Source organism: Ipomoea triloba, chromosome 5, assembly GCF_003576645.1.
Source record: "Ipomoea triloba cultivar NCNSP0323 chromosome 5, ASM357664v1".
Lineage (NCBI taxonomy): Eukaryota > Viridiplantae > Streptophyta > Magnoliopsida > Solanales > Convolvulaceae > Ipomoea > Ipomoea triloba.
Window position 1 is genome coordinate 28284566 of NC_044920.1, and position 19513 is coordinate 28304078.

General features: G+C 37.7%; 6 protein-coding genes across 6 annotated transcripts; 4 read left to right on the top strand and 2 right to left on the bottom strand.

Moving 5' to 3' along the window:
* Positions 1–106: 106 nt before the first annotated feature.
* Positions 107–2706, top strand: LOC116021294. Its single transcript, XM_031261920.1, has 2 exons — positions 107–1420; positions 2279–2706. The coding sequence occupies exons 1-2, from the start codon at positions 946–948 to the stop codon at positions 2326–2328; spliced, it is 525 nt and encodes a 174-aa protein (XP_031117780.1). The 5' UTR covers positions 107–945; the 3' UTR covers positions 2329–2706.
* A 998-nt stretch (positions 2707–3704) lies between these two features.
* On the top strand, positions 3705–7241 carry LOC116018741 (kinase-interacting protein 1). Its single transcript, XM_031258716.1, has 2 exons — positions 3705–3798; positions 4151–7241. The coding sequence occupies exons 1-2, from the start codon at positions 3705–3707 to the stop codon at positions 7213–7215; spliced, it is 3159 nt and encodes a 1052-aa protein (XP_031114576.1). The 3' UTR covers positions 7216–7241.
* A 161-nt stretch (positions 7242–7402) lies between these two features.
* On the bottom strand, positions 7403–9621 carry LOC116018742 (nicotinamidase 1-like). The gene is made up of 5 exons (XM_031258717.1): positions 9352–9621; positions 8606–8792; positions 8383–8516; positions 8084–8269; positions 7403–7803 (listed from the first exon to the last, which is right to left on the bottom strand). The coding sequence occupies exons 1-5, from the start codon at positions 9511–9513 to the stop codon at positions 7711–7713; spliced, it is 762 nt and encodes a 253-aa protein (XP_031114577.1). The 5' UTR covers positions 9514–9621; the 3' UTR covers positions 7403–7710.
* Positions 9622–11117: 1496 nt separating this feature from the next.
* LOC116020522 (kinase-interacting protein 1-like) lies at positions 11118–12218 on the top strand. Its single transcript, XM_031260992.1, has one exon. The coding sequence runs from the start codon at positions 11118–11120 to the stop codon at positions 12216–12218; it is 1101 nt and encodes a 366-aa protein (XP_031116852.1).
* Positions 12219–12405: 187 nt separating this feature from the next.
* On the bottom strand, positions 12406–14625 carry LOC116019298 (nicotinamidase 1-like). The gene is made up of 5 exons (XM_031259450.1): positions 14355–14625; positions 13609–13795; positions 13386–13519; positions 13087–13272; positions 12406–12806 (listed from the first exon to the last, which is right to left on the bottom strand). The coding sequence occupies exons 1-5, from the start codon at positions 14514–14516 to the stop codon at positions 12714–12716; spliced, it is 762 nt and encodes a 253-aa protein (XP_031115310.1). The 5' UTR covers positions 14517–14625; the 3' UTR covers positions 12406–12713.
* Positions 14626–18142: 3517 nt separating this feature from the next.
* LOC116020523 (protein PELPK1-like) lies at positions 18143–18499 on the top strand. Its single transcript, XM_031260993.1, has one exon. It carries the CDS (start codon positions 18143–18145, stop codon positions 18497–18499), a length of 357 nt encoding a protein of 118 aa, XP_031116853.1.
* Positions 18500–19513: the final 1014 nt, after the last annotated feature.

Here is a 19513-nt window from a genome sequence, read left to right on the forward strand (position 1 = left end):
TAATGCAGGTTTTCAATATATTGGAAAATGATTTGACAGATACTATGATCTCATCCCACGTTCATAACTTCCTTGTTAAAATATTGTATATACGGATTACGGAGTCATTGTTTTTTTGTTTTTTTGTTTTTTTTTAATCTCTAAATAATTATTTCAATTCACGAAAAACTGCAATTGGCAAAAAAGTTGGGATTTGTGCAAAATATTTGTACACGTCTGATGCTTATATGTAGCCTCCATATCAGTAATTGCAGGGGTGGTTGTGGTCTCCGAGAGAAGAGAGGGACTGGGGATTGGGAAATGGGATTGGAGGTTTGAGGGAGAAAGATAGGGTTTTTAGTCTCGGTTCACTTCCAGGCGAGAGATTCATTGTTTCCGGTGGTTTCACCGTCTAAAATTTTCCAGCTTTCTGCGTTGGGTTAGTGAAAGTTAGAGTCTTTGTTGATGACCTGAATGTGGGATTTTCCCAATTTTGTCCCCTAATCAATCATTCCCTTTAACTAATTCATTAATTAATACTCCGTATATTTTATTGTTTGTCAATGTTTCTCAAATCATTTCATTGTTACTGATTTGTTTTTGAATTTTCGGAGTGCTAAGCAGAGTCCACGTATGTGTGAAAACTTTGAAGTGTATTCAAGAAGATTGTTTTGGAATTTTGATTCCGACTGAAATGAGCTGGTGTGTTGATGGATTGGAGGTGAATTACTGCAAAAATTTGGCCTGAATTGGTGGATGGATGAATGATTTGGTTTTTTGAAGTAGCTGTATTGTATCATCTTACTGAAACCCTACTTTTTCCACGAATTTTTGTTGTCTGATAGTTGTTGGTTTTGGTTTGTTTTGTTTTGCTCCATTGGAATGTTTTGTTGATGATCATGGAATTCAGTTCTTGGGACTTATATTTGGATTGTTTTTAAACGAATTCTACTCATATCTGAAGAAATGGCTGTTTCTCTGTCTCGTTTCACATGGTGGTGGTGGGGTGGAAAAGATAAAGAGCCTGCACCTAGTGGGTCTTCTGTGCAAGATTGGGGGTTCGGGTTCCGGGAGCAAGGCGATAGTTTGAAGTTCAATCCGGTGAGGGGTCCCGGCCCCAATGTGACCTCTCCATCTAGGAAGGTGAAGAGAAAATGGAAGAGTAGGGAAGAGAGGAGAAGGGTAGATAAGGAGTATGATATGGTGTTGGTGCCATCTGATGGTGCCTGTTTAACTGGATCCGAATCCGATGACTCGGACTGGTCAATTGGGTGGCTAGAACCTCATGCCCCTGGTTTCCAGAGTGATGACGAGGCCGAGGATAGTTTTGGGGTGCTGGTTCCTTGCTATCGGAATGGATGCAAGGCACTCGAGGTTGAGGAGGAGTCAAGTAATCGGTTTTCGAGTGCCATTAAGAGCCTTCCTATTGAGTACTCTACTGGTAGGAGCTGCTTTTAGCTTTAATTTGTTGTTATTAGATGCTTTTTTGGGTTAATATGAAAAGTTACTATATTTTCTATATATATACATGCTGCTGCGAAAACATATTTACTAGAAATCTTGTTATACCAAGCTGCAGAAATCACAAAATTTGATGCTATTTGTATCTTGATAGTTGAAACATCTTATGGACTTTTTATTGGTGTAATGTTGAACTGTTAGGCTTGCTTCCTGCATTATATCAGATGAAAGTTGCTTTGATCGAGATTCTTATTACTATGATGTATAATGGTCCGTACTCCTTGGTCCTTGTATGAGTTACGAGTAAATTGCATGTTGATCTTGTACTATTACTATTCCTACTAAATTTATCGTTTCATCTTTATCCTTATTGGTTTTGTTTTTATTTTCATCCTACATGTTACTGCTTTGACCTGCCATGGTAGTATCAAACTGTATTTGATGGAGAAGGTTTACGCAAGACAGAGCTAGTTTGGAGCTCGGGTGATGTTATCTCGTTGAATTACATTATAATTTTGTGTTTTTATCAAACCCATCCAAAATTGTGGTTCACATTCGATCAAGATGAACATGTTGTGTGAGAGTTGAGAAGGGACCCCACTTCTTTTTCATTACATTGCCATGAATGCGCTTTTGAGTTTTGTCTTGTGTGATCAAATCACTTTGGTTCTTGAAATGTCTCTTGCATTGCTGAAAAGCCATTTGATGTTTCTATCATTGATTGTTTGAGTTGGTGGATTTAATTGATGATTCTTGAATTGGGTCAAATCTTCACCCGTTTCTTCTTCACTGCCATTGAATCCTCTCAACTAACATATATTTTGCATGCTATGTGCAGATGCCAAGGAATACATGGAGCAGTGGCTTTCCTCGCTAAATAATTTTTGAAGCCGCTGCACGGTTGGTCTCCACGCGATTAGGACTACTATCGTTTCTTTATTAGATTAGAGTTACAGCGACCTGTCAGATCTGCATCAATGTCAACGGTTTTTGAAGGGACCGACGAGGAAGGGGTGAAGCGCTTTCGATCTGGTGATGATAATGCATGAACTTGTATCTCAGGACTGATTGCAGTATACTTTGATTCTCAGATTACCCTGTAGTGTAGACTGGATGAGTGGAAATTGGCAGATCTTGTTGATTCTTTAGTGTGAATACAGCTGCTGTAAATATATGGAAACATGCCTATGCTTGAGACTTGTTACTTGCTTTGTGAATACAACTCTTTCTTCTGATCTCAGGACCAATGAAACAACATTGCTACTATCCTTGTTAATTGTTATGTGTTAAAAAAATAGTGTGTCTTACGCTCTTCTTCCATCAAAAGGTTGAATCTCCAACTTCAAGGGTTCCTCACATTCTGACTTGAAAAAAATATTTAAGAGGATGTACATCGTGACATGGTTAATGCCAATGTGCACAACTTTGATTAAAATAATTTTATGTGAGATCATTTTATGGTGAGAAGTGTAATACATTTTAGTTAAATGTATAAAAAAGTATTATATTTTAACTAAAAAGTATTACGGGTCTCACACAAGATTTACTCTATTTATTATTATCAATGATTTAAAAAAAAAAAAAGAAAAGATTTTCACAAGAATTGGTCCCATTTATTAAAAGAAATTTTTTTAATTAGTGTTATTTTCATTAAAAATTGTTTTCATTTGGATATACTCATATACCTCATTTCTTTATACAATTTTTAAAGAAAGAAGAAATTACAAAAATTTAAATTAATTAAAGGCATAGTTCCCAATTCCCATTTAGAAATGTATCAAATTCGAATCTTGGGAATGAAATAATAATACTGGAAGAATTCTCATAATGAATTGGACATATAAATAAAGGTAATGACTCCCGTCTTCACAACTTATCTTACACAACATGCTGTATATATATGCATACATTTATGGTAAACATAAAAAAAAAATCCTTGAAAAAGGAAAAAAAAAAAACAAAAGAAATATTCTCCACACCTTTTTATATAAAAAAAAATGAAATAATTTGGGGCTAAGGGTAACACACATATTTTGGAGCAAAAATTACTCCACACCATTAGGCGTAGTTAGCCAAAGCGACCTTACTGCAATCACCATTTTCCTTCTCCCAAAAACAAATCTAGCTTTTGACAGTTTTGTTTTCTTAATTGTCTTGTTTCTTCAACTTCTTTTCTTCCTCTTGTTTTTATATGATGGGGGAAGAGTTTCAATACATAATTTATTGTTTAGATTGAAAAAAAAAACAAAGGAGATTGGGAAAAGATGTTACAAAGGGCTGCAAGCAATGCCTACTCATGGTGGTGGGCAAGCCACATTAGGACTAAGCAATCCAAATGGCTTGAAGAGAGCCTTCAAGGTATGCTTACACTATATGATCAAATTTTCTTTCTGAAAAATTTGAAAATGAACTATAAAATTCACAGTAACATCGAAATAAATTTCGAAGTTTGTATTTGCATTCAAAATCATTGAGGACGCTTGTGGAAATTGATGGTGTTGTTTGGATTTTTTGTATGGTGATATGTGCAAATTTGTTTTTTTTTTTTTTTGAATAATGTATTAATGAACAATAAAGATTAAGATTAGGAGGATTCTTTTCTTTTTAATCATGTGAAAATCTTCATAGCTTCATCATGATCATCGTCATTAACTTTCCCCCTGGTTAGTAACTTAGTATACGTGAAAACTGAGGTTTGATGGCAATGCAGATATGGAGGAAAAGGTGTTTCACATGGTGAAGCTCATTTCTGAAGACGGAGACTCGTTTGCAAAAAGAGCAGAGATGTACTACAAGAGACGGCCGGAGCTTATAAACTTCATCGAAGAATCTTATCGCGCTTTTAGGTCGTTGGCGGAGAGGTACGACAAGTTATCCAAGGATTTGCAGAGCGCAAACCATACTCTAGCCACTCTCTGCCCTGAACAATTTCAGATGGAGATGGATGAAGACGAGGAGTTCGGCTCACCTAAAGCCCGCCGGAACTTCCGGCCAGTCCAGCGCCCGGGGACGAACATCCCGAAGGCGCCGGCTAAGAAACTGAAAGTGGTTATAACAACCGCGGCCGTGTCTAACAAACTGCAGCCGAAGAAACCGGAGACGCCGGAGATTGTGAAGAAAACTACTCCGAAATCGGGACTGACGATGAACCAAGCAACCGAGGAGATCGATAAGCTGCAGAAGGAGATTCTGAAGCTGCAAACCTCGAAGGAGTTCGTGAAGAATTCGTTCCAGAGCGGGCAAGCCAGGTACAAGGGGATGGAGAATCAGATCGATGAAATGCAGCAGAGAGTGTGCAAATTGCAGGACGAATTCGGGGTGAGTAAGGCGATCGAGGACGAGGAGGCGCGGACTTTGATGGCGGAAACCGCGCTGAAATCATGCCGAGAAACCCTAGCGGAGCTGCTGGAGAAGCAGGTGAGAGCCGCGAGAGAGGCGAAAGAAGAATACAAGAAGCTTGAAGACGCTCGCAAGAGGATGAATTCTCTCGAGATTCCGGATCTTTTTAATCAGAAGACGGAATCAAGCGAAAAAGGCACTAGTGACCTGGTTTACAAGTCAGAAACCTCGAGAAAAGAAGTGAGTGAAGCCATAGAATCATTGCAGGAGAAAATCAAGGAACAGCTTGATGGAAACTCCATTGAATCTCTCACTGTGACTCAACTAGTAGAGAAGATTGACGGGCTTGTGAATAAAGTGGTAAACATGGAAACTACAGTTTCTACTCAGACAATTCTGATAGACAGATTGAGAGGAGAAGCCGTTGATTTCCAGAAAAAGATTAAGAACTTTGAGGAGGTCAACAAGGCAACAACAACAGTCTCCAAAGAAAATCTCACCACCCAAGTAGAGGATATAGAGAAAAGGTGGAATGATATCAGGAATATAAACCAAGATCTTGAAAACCACAACAGCACCCTCAGGACTAGCATTGCTGAAGCACGCTGCAATCTTGATCAATTGTCTGAGAAACTGAATACTGTGAAATCAGACGAGGAAGACGAAGAGGAGGAGGGTACAGATTCACCACAAAGTGAAGCCGAGTCCCTTTCTGAATTCGATCCAAAGGAAAATATTGAAAAGAAAGCAGAAGATCCTCTGGGTTCAGGCGATCATTCTTTAACTTCAACCTCCAGTGCCTCCTCTGTAACAGGAGGAGAGCAAGAAGTTAAAACAGAAGCTGAAAAGCAAGATCCCAATGCCTCCTCTGTAACAGGAGGAGAGCAAGAAGTTAAAACAGAAGCTGAAAAGCAAGATCCCAATGCAGCTGCTACTGTTGCTAAAAAAGAAGAGGAAGATGCAGCATCAAAGAAAATTGAGGAGACTCTGGATAAAGCAGCACCAAAGAAAATTGAGAAGACTCTGGATAAATTTGCATCAAAGAAAAATGAGAAGACTCTGGATAAATTTGCATCAAAGAAAAATGAGAAGACTCTGGATAAATTTGCATCAAAGAAAAATGAGAAGACTCTGGATAAATTAGGATCAAAGACAATAGAGAAGACTCTGGATAAATTAGGATCAAAGACAATAGAGAAGACTCTGGATAAATTAGGATCAAAGACAATAGAGAAGACTGGGAGTAAAGCAGCATCAAAGAAAATTGAGAAGACGGAGACGAGTACTTCGCCTCAATCTGGAGATAGTGATTCGAGGAAGGAAGCAGAAATAATCATGGATAACGAAGATGATGCAGACTGGCGGGAGGCATTGTTGAACGGGATGGGGGACAAAGAAAGAGCTATGCTAAAAGAATATAAAACGGTTCTCAGGAGTTATAAAGAGCTGAAGAAGAGGCTGGCAGAAATGGAGAAGAAAGATAGGGACTGCGAGTTTGAATTCACATTGCAGATTAGGGAGTTGAAAACTGCAATTGCAAAGAGGGATGAAGAGATTCACCAATTACGTCAAAAGGTGAATGCTGACAACAAAGAATCAAAGGAAGTGAAGCCACCACCACCAGCACCTGTTCTAACTGCAAAAGCACCAGAATCAAGAACCCAGTCCTCAGAAGATGAGGATAATGATGATGATGAATATGATGACTTCAAGATACCCACCATGCATAAACCTGCGCTCTCCCCCGTAGAAGAAAAGCTCCGGATGGAAATTGATGCAATACTAGACGAAAATCTGGAGTTCTGGCTAAGGTTCAGCTCCTCGTTTCATCAGGTACAGAAATTCAAGACAACAGTCCAGGATTTGCAGCATGAACTATCCAAAGTCAAACAAAAGAAATCAACGCAAGAAAACTGTGTTGAGACACAAGATCTCAGAACAGAGGTCCGCCCAATATTCAAACACCTTAGGGAGATACACACCGAACTTACAGTATGGGTAGACCAAAGCGTGGCACTGAAGGATGAACTTAAGCGCAGGTCATCATCTCTGTATCACATCCAGGAGGAAATCACGAAAGCTCTGAAAGAAGGAGTTGAAGGCGAAGAAATCCAATTCAGCAGTCACCAAGCTGCAAAGTTCCAAGGTGAAGTCCTGAACATGAAGCAAGAAAACAACAAAGTCAGTGAGGAACTGCAAGCAGGAGTGGATCATGTAACCATACTTCAATTGGATGTGGAGAAGACACTCAAAAGGCTGGGCCAGGAGTTTGGGCTTGGTGGAGGTAAACCAAACTTGACACACTCAACAAGTAAAAATAAAATTCCTCTAGGCTCATTCATTTTTGGAAACAAACCCCCCAAGAAACAGAAGAAATCTGTTTTTGGATCCTTTAATCCCAACAAAAAGTACCAGGGCTTGAAAGAGCTGTTATAGATCTTTCTTGATCTATTAATTTTTTCTTTTTTAACCTTTTAAGTTTTAACCCATTCCTTGTTGAGGTTCTTATACATTATATATTCATGCATAGATGTAAAACCCTTTTTTTCTTTTCTAAATTTCATAATTTTCAACACATTTGGATACTGAAACTACAATTATCATCATGTAAGTTGTTCAGTAGTGAAAATAGATGAGTATTTGCATTCCTCATGTTTCATATTAATCTGACCAAGTAGAACAGTACACTGAAATTTTCATTACATAGTTGTTCACTTGTTCCAATAATTTGAACGAACAGCTTAACCATGAAAAACAGAGGTAAAAAAGAATAACAATTTGATGCTATACCATAATTCAAGAGTAGCAATTCTCCATACATTAAGCAATACATGTTTAGACATTTCTCATATCTTAACTTAATCGGGACAACCAAACCAACATTAGAACATCTGTGCAGAAGCAGAAGCAGCCCACCCCATTATCTGAGGATTAGGTTTCTTCCGGGGTCTCGAATAAGACTTCTGATACTATCTTTGCTCCCCTCCCTTTGGCCATGTAAAGGCCTATATGATGCATCATTTCCTGCAACGCAAAACAACGCTTTCAGAAGCACTGAATTTGTAAACGAAAAAAAAAATGTTCTGATCCAAAAGTTAAACAAGTTCACTTCTGTAGGCAGTGAAGAATTTAAGGAATGGATGGAGATCGAAATAGAATGAAGGTACCCAATCCGAACTCGGTTTGGGTTAGAGTTTGGTAGAAAAGGAATCATGGTATCTTTTGAAAATCCTTTCTTTCTTCAGAAAAAAAAATGGCACCTAAAATACACTTCAGATTTTAAAAACTCCTGAGATGAGGTTACCTGTGGATGAGGCAACGCCCCTTTGATGTTTTTAGCAACATCAACTGGAAGATCATAAGTAGCACAGCCAGGGGAATATACGATCACATCTTCCAGCGGGGAGAGCATCCCACTGTTTCTTGCAGATAAGGTAGAACACACGAAATCAAGAACACATATGTCTGTACATATTCCTAGAACCAATATCTTGATAAAGAAGTACGTGTCAGAAAAGGTTCACATCAATAGAACAATAACGCAATTAGGGAAGAAAATGATTTCATTTTCCCTTTCAGATACACAGCAAATACAATACTCACGGATTTGATCCCGTTGCTCTTCACCCAGTTTACAAATACATTGGTGCCATCTCTCTCAAGAGAACCAAGGAATCCATCAATACAACCCTTACGGCGAAGCGTCACGTTAGGTTGATCCTCCAACCACACCAAATCTGCAAGTCATTTGAAAAACGAAAACATTAAAAGGAAATTCAATCTCAAGCAGTCAAACTAAACTCATGGGTAGATATATAGAGTTTACCAGGAACCAATTCAGCTTCAGGAGTTCCAGCTATGCAGTGAGGAGGATATGGGTGCTCAGGAATGTCAGGATGATGAGTGTCAAGAAAAGCAAAAACAGGCCATTTCTTTTTACAGCAGAACATGGTGGCAAGCTTTACTGCCTCACCCACCATTCTATCAATTTGTTTATCCTGCTTTTGTGGAGCCTATAGTGAACCAAAAATTCACAGTCCAGAATTACTGACTATCAATACTTGAAAATGAAAAATAAAATAATTCCAATAAATTAAAAACCATATACTTGAATACTTGATCATGTTAAGCATATAATATATAAACATAAATCGGTAATTCAACTATCAGCTTAGGTTTTTAGTTAAAATGGAGCATATACTTGAGATGGAGCACGTTTTAGTTTAGATGGAGCACATGCTTCAATTGATCTGATAATAAATTATGTTCTCACAGGTTGAAAGAGACTAGGCTGTATGTATGTATATATGCATGTATAATATTGTATATACACAAACACGTATGATAACTATATAAATAACAGAAGAATACAAAATTCCAACTATTTTGGACCAACTAAAGCAAGTATTTATAATAAAAATTTTGTCATTTTTTTGCCCTCTGCCATCCTCAACGTTTCCGGATCAGGAATTAAAAACTCATATTAACAATCCGACAAACAGAAGAGCGAAAAGAGATACTCAGACCCGCATATATGTATGAGTATAATGTTTTTAGGCGTTTACGGCTTACCAGGTTGCCAGCGCCGACGGTGCAGAAGCCGTTGACGATGTCAACGAGCACAAGACCAGTCTTGCCGTCGTCGGAGAGTAGCAGAGGCCCCTCATCATCATCTCCCACCGGAATCTCGCCCCTCAGCCAATCCATCTGCGCCACCTTCGCCGCCATCCCCATCTCGCTTCTAATTTCTCTGGATCTCTGTGCTCTATTGGCGTAGACTATGGAGTATCTCTCTTGGTAGTTGGTGGTTCGTTAATTGGTATTTGGCCGTCAAAATTCAAAGTATATACCCTGTCAAAGGGAAACACTTTAAAATTATACTCCGTATTATATTATCGCATAACATAATCTTGGCGATTAAGATTTATTTGAACATAATTACGATATTGAGCATTTATTCCATATTCGTCATTTCATAAGTTTAGTATGTCAAATCTATGTTGTACTTGTACAGACACTAGAAAGTGAAAATTGGGAAATAAAAAAAATGAAGAGATGACATTTAAAAAAAATTATAAGAAATGAAATATGTGGAGAAAATTATAACCATAAAAAAATAGAGAACTAGTTTTTATTTGATTTTAATTATATATGTATGCGTGTGTGTGCACGTTCATATGAAAAACATGCTTTAAGTGAAAACCTGCAAACTAGTGCATCCAATCTACTACATGAATCCGTACAATTTACTATTACATGAATCCATACAATTTACTTCCATGTATGCATGAATGACGGTGAAAATCCTGAAATAAATTGTGTGCATTCGTGTAGTAGATTGTGTGCACTTATATAGTTCTCACCTAAGATAGAGTAATCATATAATCCCCAATGTATATATATATGTGTGTGTGTGTGTGAGAGAGAGAGAGAGAGAGGGGGAGAGAGAGAGCTAAACCTTCCATAAGTTCATGAGAACAAATCTCATATATTAAAAAAAAATAGATTTATGGATGATGTTAATGGGAAGGATTAAAAATGCATGTGTGCATATTAACCATATGTTGTGTGCAACATAGTGACATGCTCAATATGCATACATCATAATGCTTAATATGCACATGCACGTTTTTTTTTTTTTTGATGCGCATTTTTAATCTCCCAATTAATATCATTCATAGCTCTAATTTTCAAATGGTTGGATGATCTGGGCCTTATTTGTTTCACTGATGAAACGAAAGTCAATTTTCGATTAGAGTATATTTTTTTATATATTACGGAGTATTTTTTAGTCTCCTTTATTTTATATATTATATTTATAACACAACAAACATATTATCTGAAATAATTTTTTTTCAAAAAATTAATTAGTGAAAATTCAAGAAACGGAACATGTGATTAACCCTTAACTTGATGTAAAACTGTAAAACGGGTTTCGACCCATTTTCATTCAATCCGAATCCATATGAAGCAGGGGTGGTGGGGCCCGTAACGGTGGAGTTGGTACATGAATCCAATATTAAACACCATTATCACAGATGATGAGATTAGTGCTCATTCCACAAACCATTTTAGCGGCAAAACCGTCGATAGCCCGACCCGATTCGTGAGAGAAAGATGTGTTACGGCGGTCAGCGATNAAATTAGGATCAAAGACAATAGAGAAGACTCTGGATAAATTAGGATCAAAGACAATAGAGAAGACTCTGGATAAATTAGGATCAAAGACAATAGAGAAGACTGGGAGTAAAGCAGCATCAAAGAAAATTGAGAAGACGGAGACGAGTACTTCGCCTCAATCTGGAGATAGTGATTCGAGGAAGGAAGCAGAAATAATCATGGATAACGAAGATGATGCAGACTGGCGGGAGGCATTGTTGAACGGGATGGGGGACAAAGAAAGAGCTATGCTAAAAGAATATAAAACGGTTCTCAGGAGTTATAAAGAGCTGAAGAAGAGGCTGGCAGAAATGGAGAAGAAAGATAGGGACTGCGAGTTTGAATTCACATTGCAGATTAGGGAGTTGAAAACTGCAATTGCAAAGAGGGATGAAGAGATTCACCAATTACGTCAAAAGGTGAATGCTGACAACAAAGAATCAAAGGAAGTGAAGCCACCACCACCAGCACCTGTTCTAACTGCAAAAGCACCAGAATCAAGAACCCAGTCCTCAGAAGATGAGGATAATGATGATGATGAATATGATGACTTCAAGATACCCACCATGCATAAACCTGCGCTCTCCCCCGTAGAAGAAAAGCTCCGGATGGAAATTGATGCAATACTAGACGAAAATCTGGAGTTCTGGCTAAGGTTCAGCTCCTCGTTTCATCAGGTACAGAAATTCAAGACAACAGTCCAGGATTTGCAGCATGAACTATCCAAAGTCAAACAAAAGAAATCAACGCAAGAAAACTGTGTTGAGACACAAGATCTCAGAACAGAGGTCCGCCCAATATTCAAACACCTTAGGGAGATACACACCGAACTTACAGTATGGGTAGACCAAAGCGTGGCACTGAAGGATGAACTTAAGCGCAGGTCATCATCTCTGTATCACATCCAGGAGGAAATCACGAAAGCTCTGAAAGAAGGAGTTGAAGGCGAAGAAATCCAATTCAGCAGTCACCAAGCTGCAAAGTTCCAAGGTGAAGTCCTGAACATGAAGCAAGAAAACAACAAAGTCAGTGAGGAACTGCAAGCAGGAGTGGATCATGTAACCATACTTCAATTGGATGTGGAGAAGACACTCAAAAGGCTGGGCCAGGAGTTTGGGCTTGGTGGAGGTAAACCAAACTTGACACACTCAACAAGTAAAAATAAAATTCCTCTAGGCTCATTCATTTTTGGAAACAAACCCCCCAAGAAACAGAAGAAATCTGTTTTTGGATCCTTTAATCCCAACAAAAAGTACCAGGGCTTGAAAGAGCTGTTATAGATCTTTCTTGATCTATTAATTTTTTCTTTTTTAACCTTTTAAGTTTTAACCCATTCCTTGTTGAGGTTCTTATACATTATATATTCATGCATAGATGTAAAACCCTTTTTTTCTTTTCTAAATTTCATAATTTTCAACACATTTGGATACTGAAACTACAATTATCATCATGTAAGTTGTTCAGTAGTGAAAATAGATGAGTATTTGCATTCCTCATGTTTCATATTAATCTGACCAAGTAGAACAGTACACTGAAATTTTCATTACATAGTTGTTCACTTGTTCCAATAATTTGAACGAACAGCTTAACCATGAAAAACAGAGGTAAAAAAGAATAACAATTTGATGCTATACCATAATTCAAGAGTAGCAATTCTCCATACATTAAGCAATACATGTTTAGACATTTCTCATATCTTAACTTAATCGGGACAACCAAACCAACATTAGAACATCTGTGCAGAAGCAGAAGCAGCCCACCCCATTATCTGAGGATTAGGTTTCTTCCGGGGTCTCGAATAAGACTTCTGATACTATCTTTGCTCCCCTCCCTTTGGCCATGTAAAGGCCTATATGATGCATCATTTCCTGCAACGCAAAACAACGCTTTCAGAAGCACTGAATTTGTAAACGAAAAAAAAAATGTTCTGATCCAAAAGTTAAACAAGTTCACTTCTGTAGGCAGTGAAGAATTTAAGGAATGGATGGAGATCGAAATAGAATGAAGGTACCCAATCCGAACTCGGTTTGGGTTAGAGTTTGGTAGAAAAGGAATCATGGTATCTTTTGAAAATCCTTTCTTTCTTCAGAAAAAAAAATGGCACCTAAAATACACTTCAGATTTTAAAAACTCCTGAGATGAGGTTACCTGTGGATGAGGCAACGCCCCTTTGATGTTTTTAGCAACATCAACTGGAAGATCATAAGTAGCACAGCCAGGGGAATATACGATCACATCTTCCAGCGGGGAGAGCATCCCACTGTTTCTTGCAGATAAGGTAGAACACACGAAATCAAGAACACATATGTCTGTACATATTCCTAGAACCAATATCTTGATAAAGAAGTACGTGTCAGAAAAGGTTCACATCAATAGAACAATAACGCAATTAGGGAAGAAAATGATTTCATTTTCCCTTTCAGATACACAGCAAATACAATACTCACGGATTTGATCCCGTTGCTCTTCACCCAGTTTACAAATACATTGGTGCCATCTCTCTCAAGAGAACCAAGGAATCCATCAATACAACCCTTACGGCGAAGCGTCACGTTAGGTTGATCCTCCAACCACACCAAATCTGCAAGTCATTTGAAAAACGAAAACATTAAAAGGAAATTCAATCTCAAGCAGTCAAACTAAACTCATGGGTAGATATATAGAGTTTACCAGGAACCAATTCAGCTTCAGGAGTTCCAGCTATGCAGTGAGGAGGATATGGGTGCTCAGGAATGTCAGGATGATGAGTGTCAAGAAAAGCAAAAACAGGCCATTTCTTTTTACAGCAGAACATGGTGGCAAGCTTTACTGCCTCACCCACCATTCTATCAATTTGTTTATCCTGCTTTTGTGGAGCCTATAGTGAACCAAAAATTCACAGTCCAGAATTACTGACTATCAATACTTGAAAATGAAAAATAAAATAATTCCAATAAATTAAAAACCATATACTTGAATACTTGATCATGTTAAGCATATAATATATAAACATAAATCGGTAATTCAACTATCAGCTTAGGTTTTTAGTTAAAATGGAGCATATACTTGAGATGGAGCACGTTTTAGTTTAGATGGAGCACATGCTTCAATTGATCTGATAATAAATTATGTTCTCACAGGTTGAAAGAGACTAGGCTGTATGTATGTATATATGCATGTATAATATTGTATATACACAAACACGTATGATAACTATATAAATAACAGAAGAATACAAAATTCCAACTATTTTGGACCAACTAAAGCAAGTATTTATAATAAAAATTTTGTCATTTTTTTGCCCTCTGCCATCCTCAACGTTTCCGGATCAGGAATTAAAAACTCATATTAACAATCCGACAAACAGAAGAGCGAAAAGAGATACTCAGACCCGCATATATGTATGAGTATAATGTTTTTAGGCGTTTACGGCTTACCAGGTTGCCAGCGCCGACGGTGCAGAAGCCGTTGACGATGTCAACGAGCACAAGACCAGTCTTGCCGTCGTCGGAGAGTAGCAGAGGCCCCTCATCATCATCTCCCACCGGAATCTCGCCCCTCAGCCAATCCATCTGCGCCACCTTCGCCGCCATCCCCATCTCGCTTCTAATTTCTCTGGATCTCTGTGCTCTATTGGCGTAGACTATGGAGTATCTCTCTTGGTAGTTGGTGGTTCGTTAATTGGTATTTGGCCGTCAAAATTCAAAGTATATACCCTGTCAAAGGGAAACACTTTAAAATTATACTCCGTATTATATTATCGCATAACATAATCTTGGCGATTAAGATTTATTTGAACATAATTACGATATTGAGCATTTATTCCATATTCGTCATTTCATAAGTTTAGTATGTCAAATCTATGTTGTACTTGTACAGACACTAGAAAGTGAAAATTGGGAAATAAAAAAAATGAAGAGATGACATTTAAAAAAAATTATAAGAAATGAAATATGTGGAGAAAATTATAACCATAAAAAAATAGAGAACTAGTTTTTATTTGATTTTAATTATATATGTATGCGTGTGTGTGCACGTTCATATGAAAAACATGCTTTAAGTGAAAACCTGCAAACTAGTGCATCCAATCTACTACATGAATCCGTACAATTTACTATTACATGAATCCATACAATTTACTTCCATGTATGCATGAATGACGGTGAAAATCCTGAAATAAATTGTGTGCATTCGTGTAGTAGATTGTGTGCACTTATATAGTTCTCACCTAAGATAGAGTAATCATATAATCCCCAATGTATATATATATGTGTGTGTGTGTGTGAGAGAGAGAGAGAGAGAGGGGGAGAGAGAGAGCTAAACCTTCCATAAGTTCATGAGAACAAATCTCATATATTAAAAAAAAATAGATTTATGGATGATGTTAATGGGAAGGATTAAAAATGCATGTGTGCATATTAACCATATGTTGTGTGCAACATAGTGACATGCTCAATATGCATACATCATAATGCTTAATATGCACATGCACGTTTTTTTTTTTTTTGATGCGCATTTTTAATCTCCCAATTAATATCATTCATAGCTCTAATTTTCAAATGGTTGGATGATCTGGGCCTTATTTGTTTCACTGATGAAACGAAAGTCAATTTTCGATTAGAGTATATTTTTTTATATATTACGGAGTATTTTTTAGTCTCCTTTATTTTATATATTATATTTATAACACAACAAACATATTATCTGAAATAATTTTTTTTCAAAAAATTAATTAGTGAAAATTCAAGAAACGGAACATGTGATTAACCCTTAACTTGATGTAAAACTGTAAAACGGGTTTCGACCCATTTTCATTCAATCCGAATCCATATGAAGCAGGGGTGGTGGGGCCCGTAACGGTGGAGTTGGTACATGAATCCAATATTAAACACCATTATCACAGATGATGAGATTAGTGCTCATTCCACAAACCATTTTAGCGGCAAAACCGTCGATAGCCCGACCCGATTCGTGAGAGAAAGATGTGTTACGGCGGTCAGCGATTGCCGTCGAGGGACGACTTAACCGCCCCGACCCGGGCTCGAGCAGCCAATGAAAACGCCGCAGTTGTGGAGAATCTCCGGGACCGGTTGGCGGAGACGGAGGCGCGTCTTGAGCGTGCCAGGGCTAGGGAAGCGGAGCTCAACCGGAAACTCGAGGAAATGAAGCGCTTCGTCTGCGTCATGGAGATCCTCGAGAATTACCTCAAGCGCCGATACCGAGAACAGCAGGACCAGTACCTTCGTCTCTACTCCTCTCCGGTACCTTCAAGCTAGTTCCAATTCCCAATTTAAATTCTGATAAAATGATCACAAGTATAGAAGAAGAAGAAGAAGAAGAAATAAAACTGTTTTTGTTTTCCTTATCTGCTGTTCCTTTTAAGATTTCATGTTCCGAATCATTCATAAACCATGTTTTCCACCGTCAAAAAGTCATTTGTAGATAGAATGTGTTTGTGATTTTGATTATCCTCTTGGATAACTACTGCAGCTTATTGAAATTCATGTGTGTATTTGGTGTAAGAGTTGACTTTGATTCTGCAGCTGAAAAGAATGAAAGGAACTAAGGAAGCATACTATGATCTTTGGGGAAGGTGTAGGGCATTGAATTTGCCATTGTCGAGAATTGAATTCTTTTTAAGAGTTTAGAACGCAGAACTAATTCTAGTCAATCATGTAACCATATCTAAATTCTTGAGCTTATGTATCAGCATTGATATGTTGAGTTCACTGCTAATGAAGATATGTCTGGAACCTTTAATGCTCTAGAGTTTTAGCTTATAGATATTAGATTTGGGCTTTTAGAGAGAACCATAGCATTGAGCTCAAGAAAGCAAATCTTGTCATCTTGGTGGTATAAATGTATAATAATGCAAGCTTTCTCAGGGAGTAAGTTGAAAGGGCTGTAGCAGCTGCAGCTATAACTTGAACTAAATATTTTGAAGGCAGTTAATGAAGCTTAGCATTTGAAAACTTTGATAGAAGGAAAGTGAATCATCTGCCAGAGCACAATGGGCTGACTAAATGCATAATAGAAGTGGATTATTTCAGGCTATTAAATTGCAATGTTGTAATATGTTTTCTTTGATTTTGGTGGGGGGCAGAAAGACAAGTATGGAGTTGGAGTTTATTATAGGAATTTGAGTTCCATTATCCCGTTGTTCTACAGAGTTCAGACATACATTAATTGAAATCAATAATAAATGATTTGCATGAACAAAGTTAAGAACTCTCTGATCATTCTGCTTCAATCCCAGGCAGCAGGCAGCAGGCAGCTTGCATACCATGAATGAATTTTTTATGTTGTTGTACAAAAGGGAATGGAGAATTATACTCTGCCTATGCTGTGCTTAAAGTTTTTCTTCCAAGCATAACAATTATTATACCCAACAAACCAATGGTTGATAGAGACTTATCTAGGTTCAACCTGTAGGTCATGTGCTTAAATGCCGATTCTCTTGTTTTATGATAACTGTTGCAGCACCTGCTCTTTAGCATTTCTGCTTGTTGTTCAAAGAGAACAAGGTTTATATGGTCATTAATAGATCCAAACAGGGCTGGCTTGTGTTTTTACTTTTTAGTTGGTTGTTATTTGGATGAAATTGATTTGATGCAATTTGGATTTGCAATCAATAGCATGTGTACACAAGTAACAGAGAGTAGCCCATCTTTTAGAGGTAATACTTTGAAGTTCCTTCAGTTGGAGAGTCTTTCTAGTTATCATGTGGAAAGTGAATGGCAATAAAAGCTTACAGTTCCAGCTTTTGTTTATGTTTTAGTGAATGAGTTTGGGTCTTGTGACTTTGTCCCTGTGGTTGGGTTGTTGATACTACTTTCACATTTGTGAACTCACCCCATTCAACCATCATTGTGAAAAGTTTTTGATCTTTCGGTCGGCCAAATTAGGGTAGCAGTTTAGGGCAAATGTCCATTACATGTGCTTCTTAATCTTTCACTGTAGTGCTCATTATCAAAGCTAAGTAGATCAGTTTTATAGTAGATTAGTAGTAGTTAGTAGTGTTCAACCTGATGAAATGTAGGTGGACAAGGTGGGACTAAGTACCTGGTTTGTTCAACTTCTAAAGGTACTCAAAAGTAGTCCAACAAACACCAGCCACAAAACCATTGGCTCCTACTTCAATCTCCCCTCTATATATACACATACCAATAGATGGTCATATCTCACCTCAAAGCCTCATTCACCCTAAAACCAAAACTAAACAAAAATGGCTGCACTCAAGAATTGCTTCCTCTTCCTAGCCATAACTTTGTGTTTAGCAAGTGTCAAAACTAGCTCGGCGGCTCGCCACCTCCTGCAAATTCCGGGCATGCCACAATTGCCAACAATTCCTTCTCTGCCTCAGCCAACATTACCACAAATGCCTTCCATCCCTAACATGCCAACCACCACATTGCCACCTTTGCCATCAATGCCATCTTTGAACTTGCCAAACACACCTCTCCCGACCTTGCCTTCAGCCCCCAAGCTCACTCTTCCTCCCCTGCCGGCCAACATGCCTTTGCCCACCTCAATTCCCAACCTTCCGGCTATTCCCACTCTTTCGCCACCTCCATCGAATTGATTTCAGTTGCCCACTTTCATCATTTCTTATATCGAGTGGATTGAGATGCAACGACTTATATATTGGATTCAAACTTTGTTGATTTTGAGATATTCTATATACCTATTGTTTATAGGGCTTTAGTTTGTTGTTGTACTTGTGATGTTATTTCTATGTGTTCCTTTATTGTTCGAGCGTTAGCTGTTTGTAATATATGAAAATTTTTAAATTTCTTTTCTTGTTCGATCTTCCCTCTCCTTTTGTCTCGCTATTTTATCAAATATCGTTGATTAAAATTACTAACACAATTTACTATTAACTAACAACTAACTAGTCTACTAGCCACTAATTGGTAAATTAGACCAAAATCTAAAGCTTCCTAGATGCTTTTGACACGGCAATTTATATCATGGACCATTGTTCACGTAGCATGAATCTTAGATCGAAACGACGTTGTATGAAATTCGCTCGTAAGATACAAAATTTCATAACACAAGACATAAAAATCACAACACAAGACACATACACATGTTATATATTTACTTAATTTTCAAATATAATTTAAGTACATAATTTGTGTTCATAGGCACAAAATTTCACAACACAAGACAATAATAATTCATAACATAAGACACAATTACTAATTACTAATTATTATTGGTTATCCAAGTCATCAAAATATGATACCACTTGTTAGGATCGATCAAGCGCTTACCATTATGCCAAAAGTTATAGCTAGTAGCGAAGACGCAATTTTATTTCTTTAGAAATCGCCATCACATTTTCGAGACGCTGGATGCTGGATTTGGCCTTTTATCCTTTACCGGCCTCCACCCAACAATCCTCTTGCCATCAGGTGCTAGACTTGGCCTTTACTGGCCTCCCACAACAATTATAATGGTAATTTTACTTTAATATCATTAACCTATTTTTATGTATTTCAATAAATTTTAAAATTAAAAAAATAAATAAATAAGGTAACAGTAAAACATAGAAGTAATTAACTAAGAGTCTGAGCTTGAGAAACATTGTATG

Excerpts from the sequence above, each read along its gene's own strand:
- LOC116021294 (XM_031261920.1), top strand. The coding sequence starts at position 946 with ATGGCTGTTTCTCTGTCTCGTTTCACATGGTGGTGGTGGGGTGGAAAA. Across the intron at positions 1,421-2,278 it reads TCCTATTGAGTACTCTACTG|ATGCCAAGGAATACATGGAG; the intron begins GTAGGAGCTGCT and ends TGCTATGTGCAG.
- LOC116018741 (XM_031258716.1), top strand. The coding sequence starts at position 3,705 with ATGTTACAAAGGGCTGCAAGCAATGCCTACTCATGGTGGTGGGCAAGC. Across the intron at positions 3,799-4,150 it reads GCTTGAAGAGAGCCTTCAAG|ATATGGAGGAAAAGGTGTTT; the intron begins GTATGCTTACAC and ends ATGGCAATGCAG.
- LOC116018742 (XM_031258717.1), bottom strand. The coding sequence starts at position 9,513 with ATGGGGATGGCGGCGAAGGTGGCGCAGATGGATTGGCTGAGGGGCGAG. Across the intron at positions 8,270-8,382 it reads AGAGCAACGGGATCAAATCC|ATATTGGTTCTAGGAATATG; the intron begins GTGAGTATTGTA and ends TTCTTTATCAAG. Across the intron at positions 7,804-8,083 it reads GGGCGTTGCCTCATCCACAG|GAAATGATGCATCATATAGG; the intron begins GTAACCTCATCT and ends TTTGCGTTGCAG.
- LOC116020522 (XM_031260992.1), top strand. The coding sequence starts at position 11,118 with ATGGATAACGAAGATGATGCAGACTGGCGGGAGGCATTGTTGAACGGG.
- LOC116019298 (XM_031259450.1), bottom strand. The coding sequence starts at position 14,516 with ATGGGGATGGCGGCGAAGGTGGCGCAGATGGATTGGCTGAGGGGCGAG. Across the intron at positions 13,796-14,354 it reads CCGTCGGCGCTGGCAACCTG|GCTCCACAAAAGCAGGATAA; the intron begins GTAAGCCGTAAA and ends GGTTCACTATAG. Across the intron at positions 13,520-13,608 it reads TGAAGCTGAATTGGTTCCTG|ATTTGGTGTGGTTGGAGGAT; the intron begins GTAAACTCTATA and ends AATGACTTGCAG.
- LOC116020523 (XM_031260993.1), top strand. The coding sequence starts at position 18,143 with ATGGCTGCACTCAAGAATTGCTTCCTCTTCCTAGCCATAACTTTGTGT.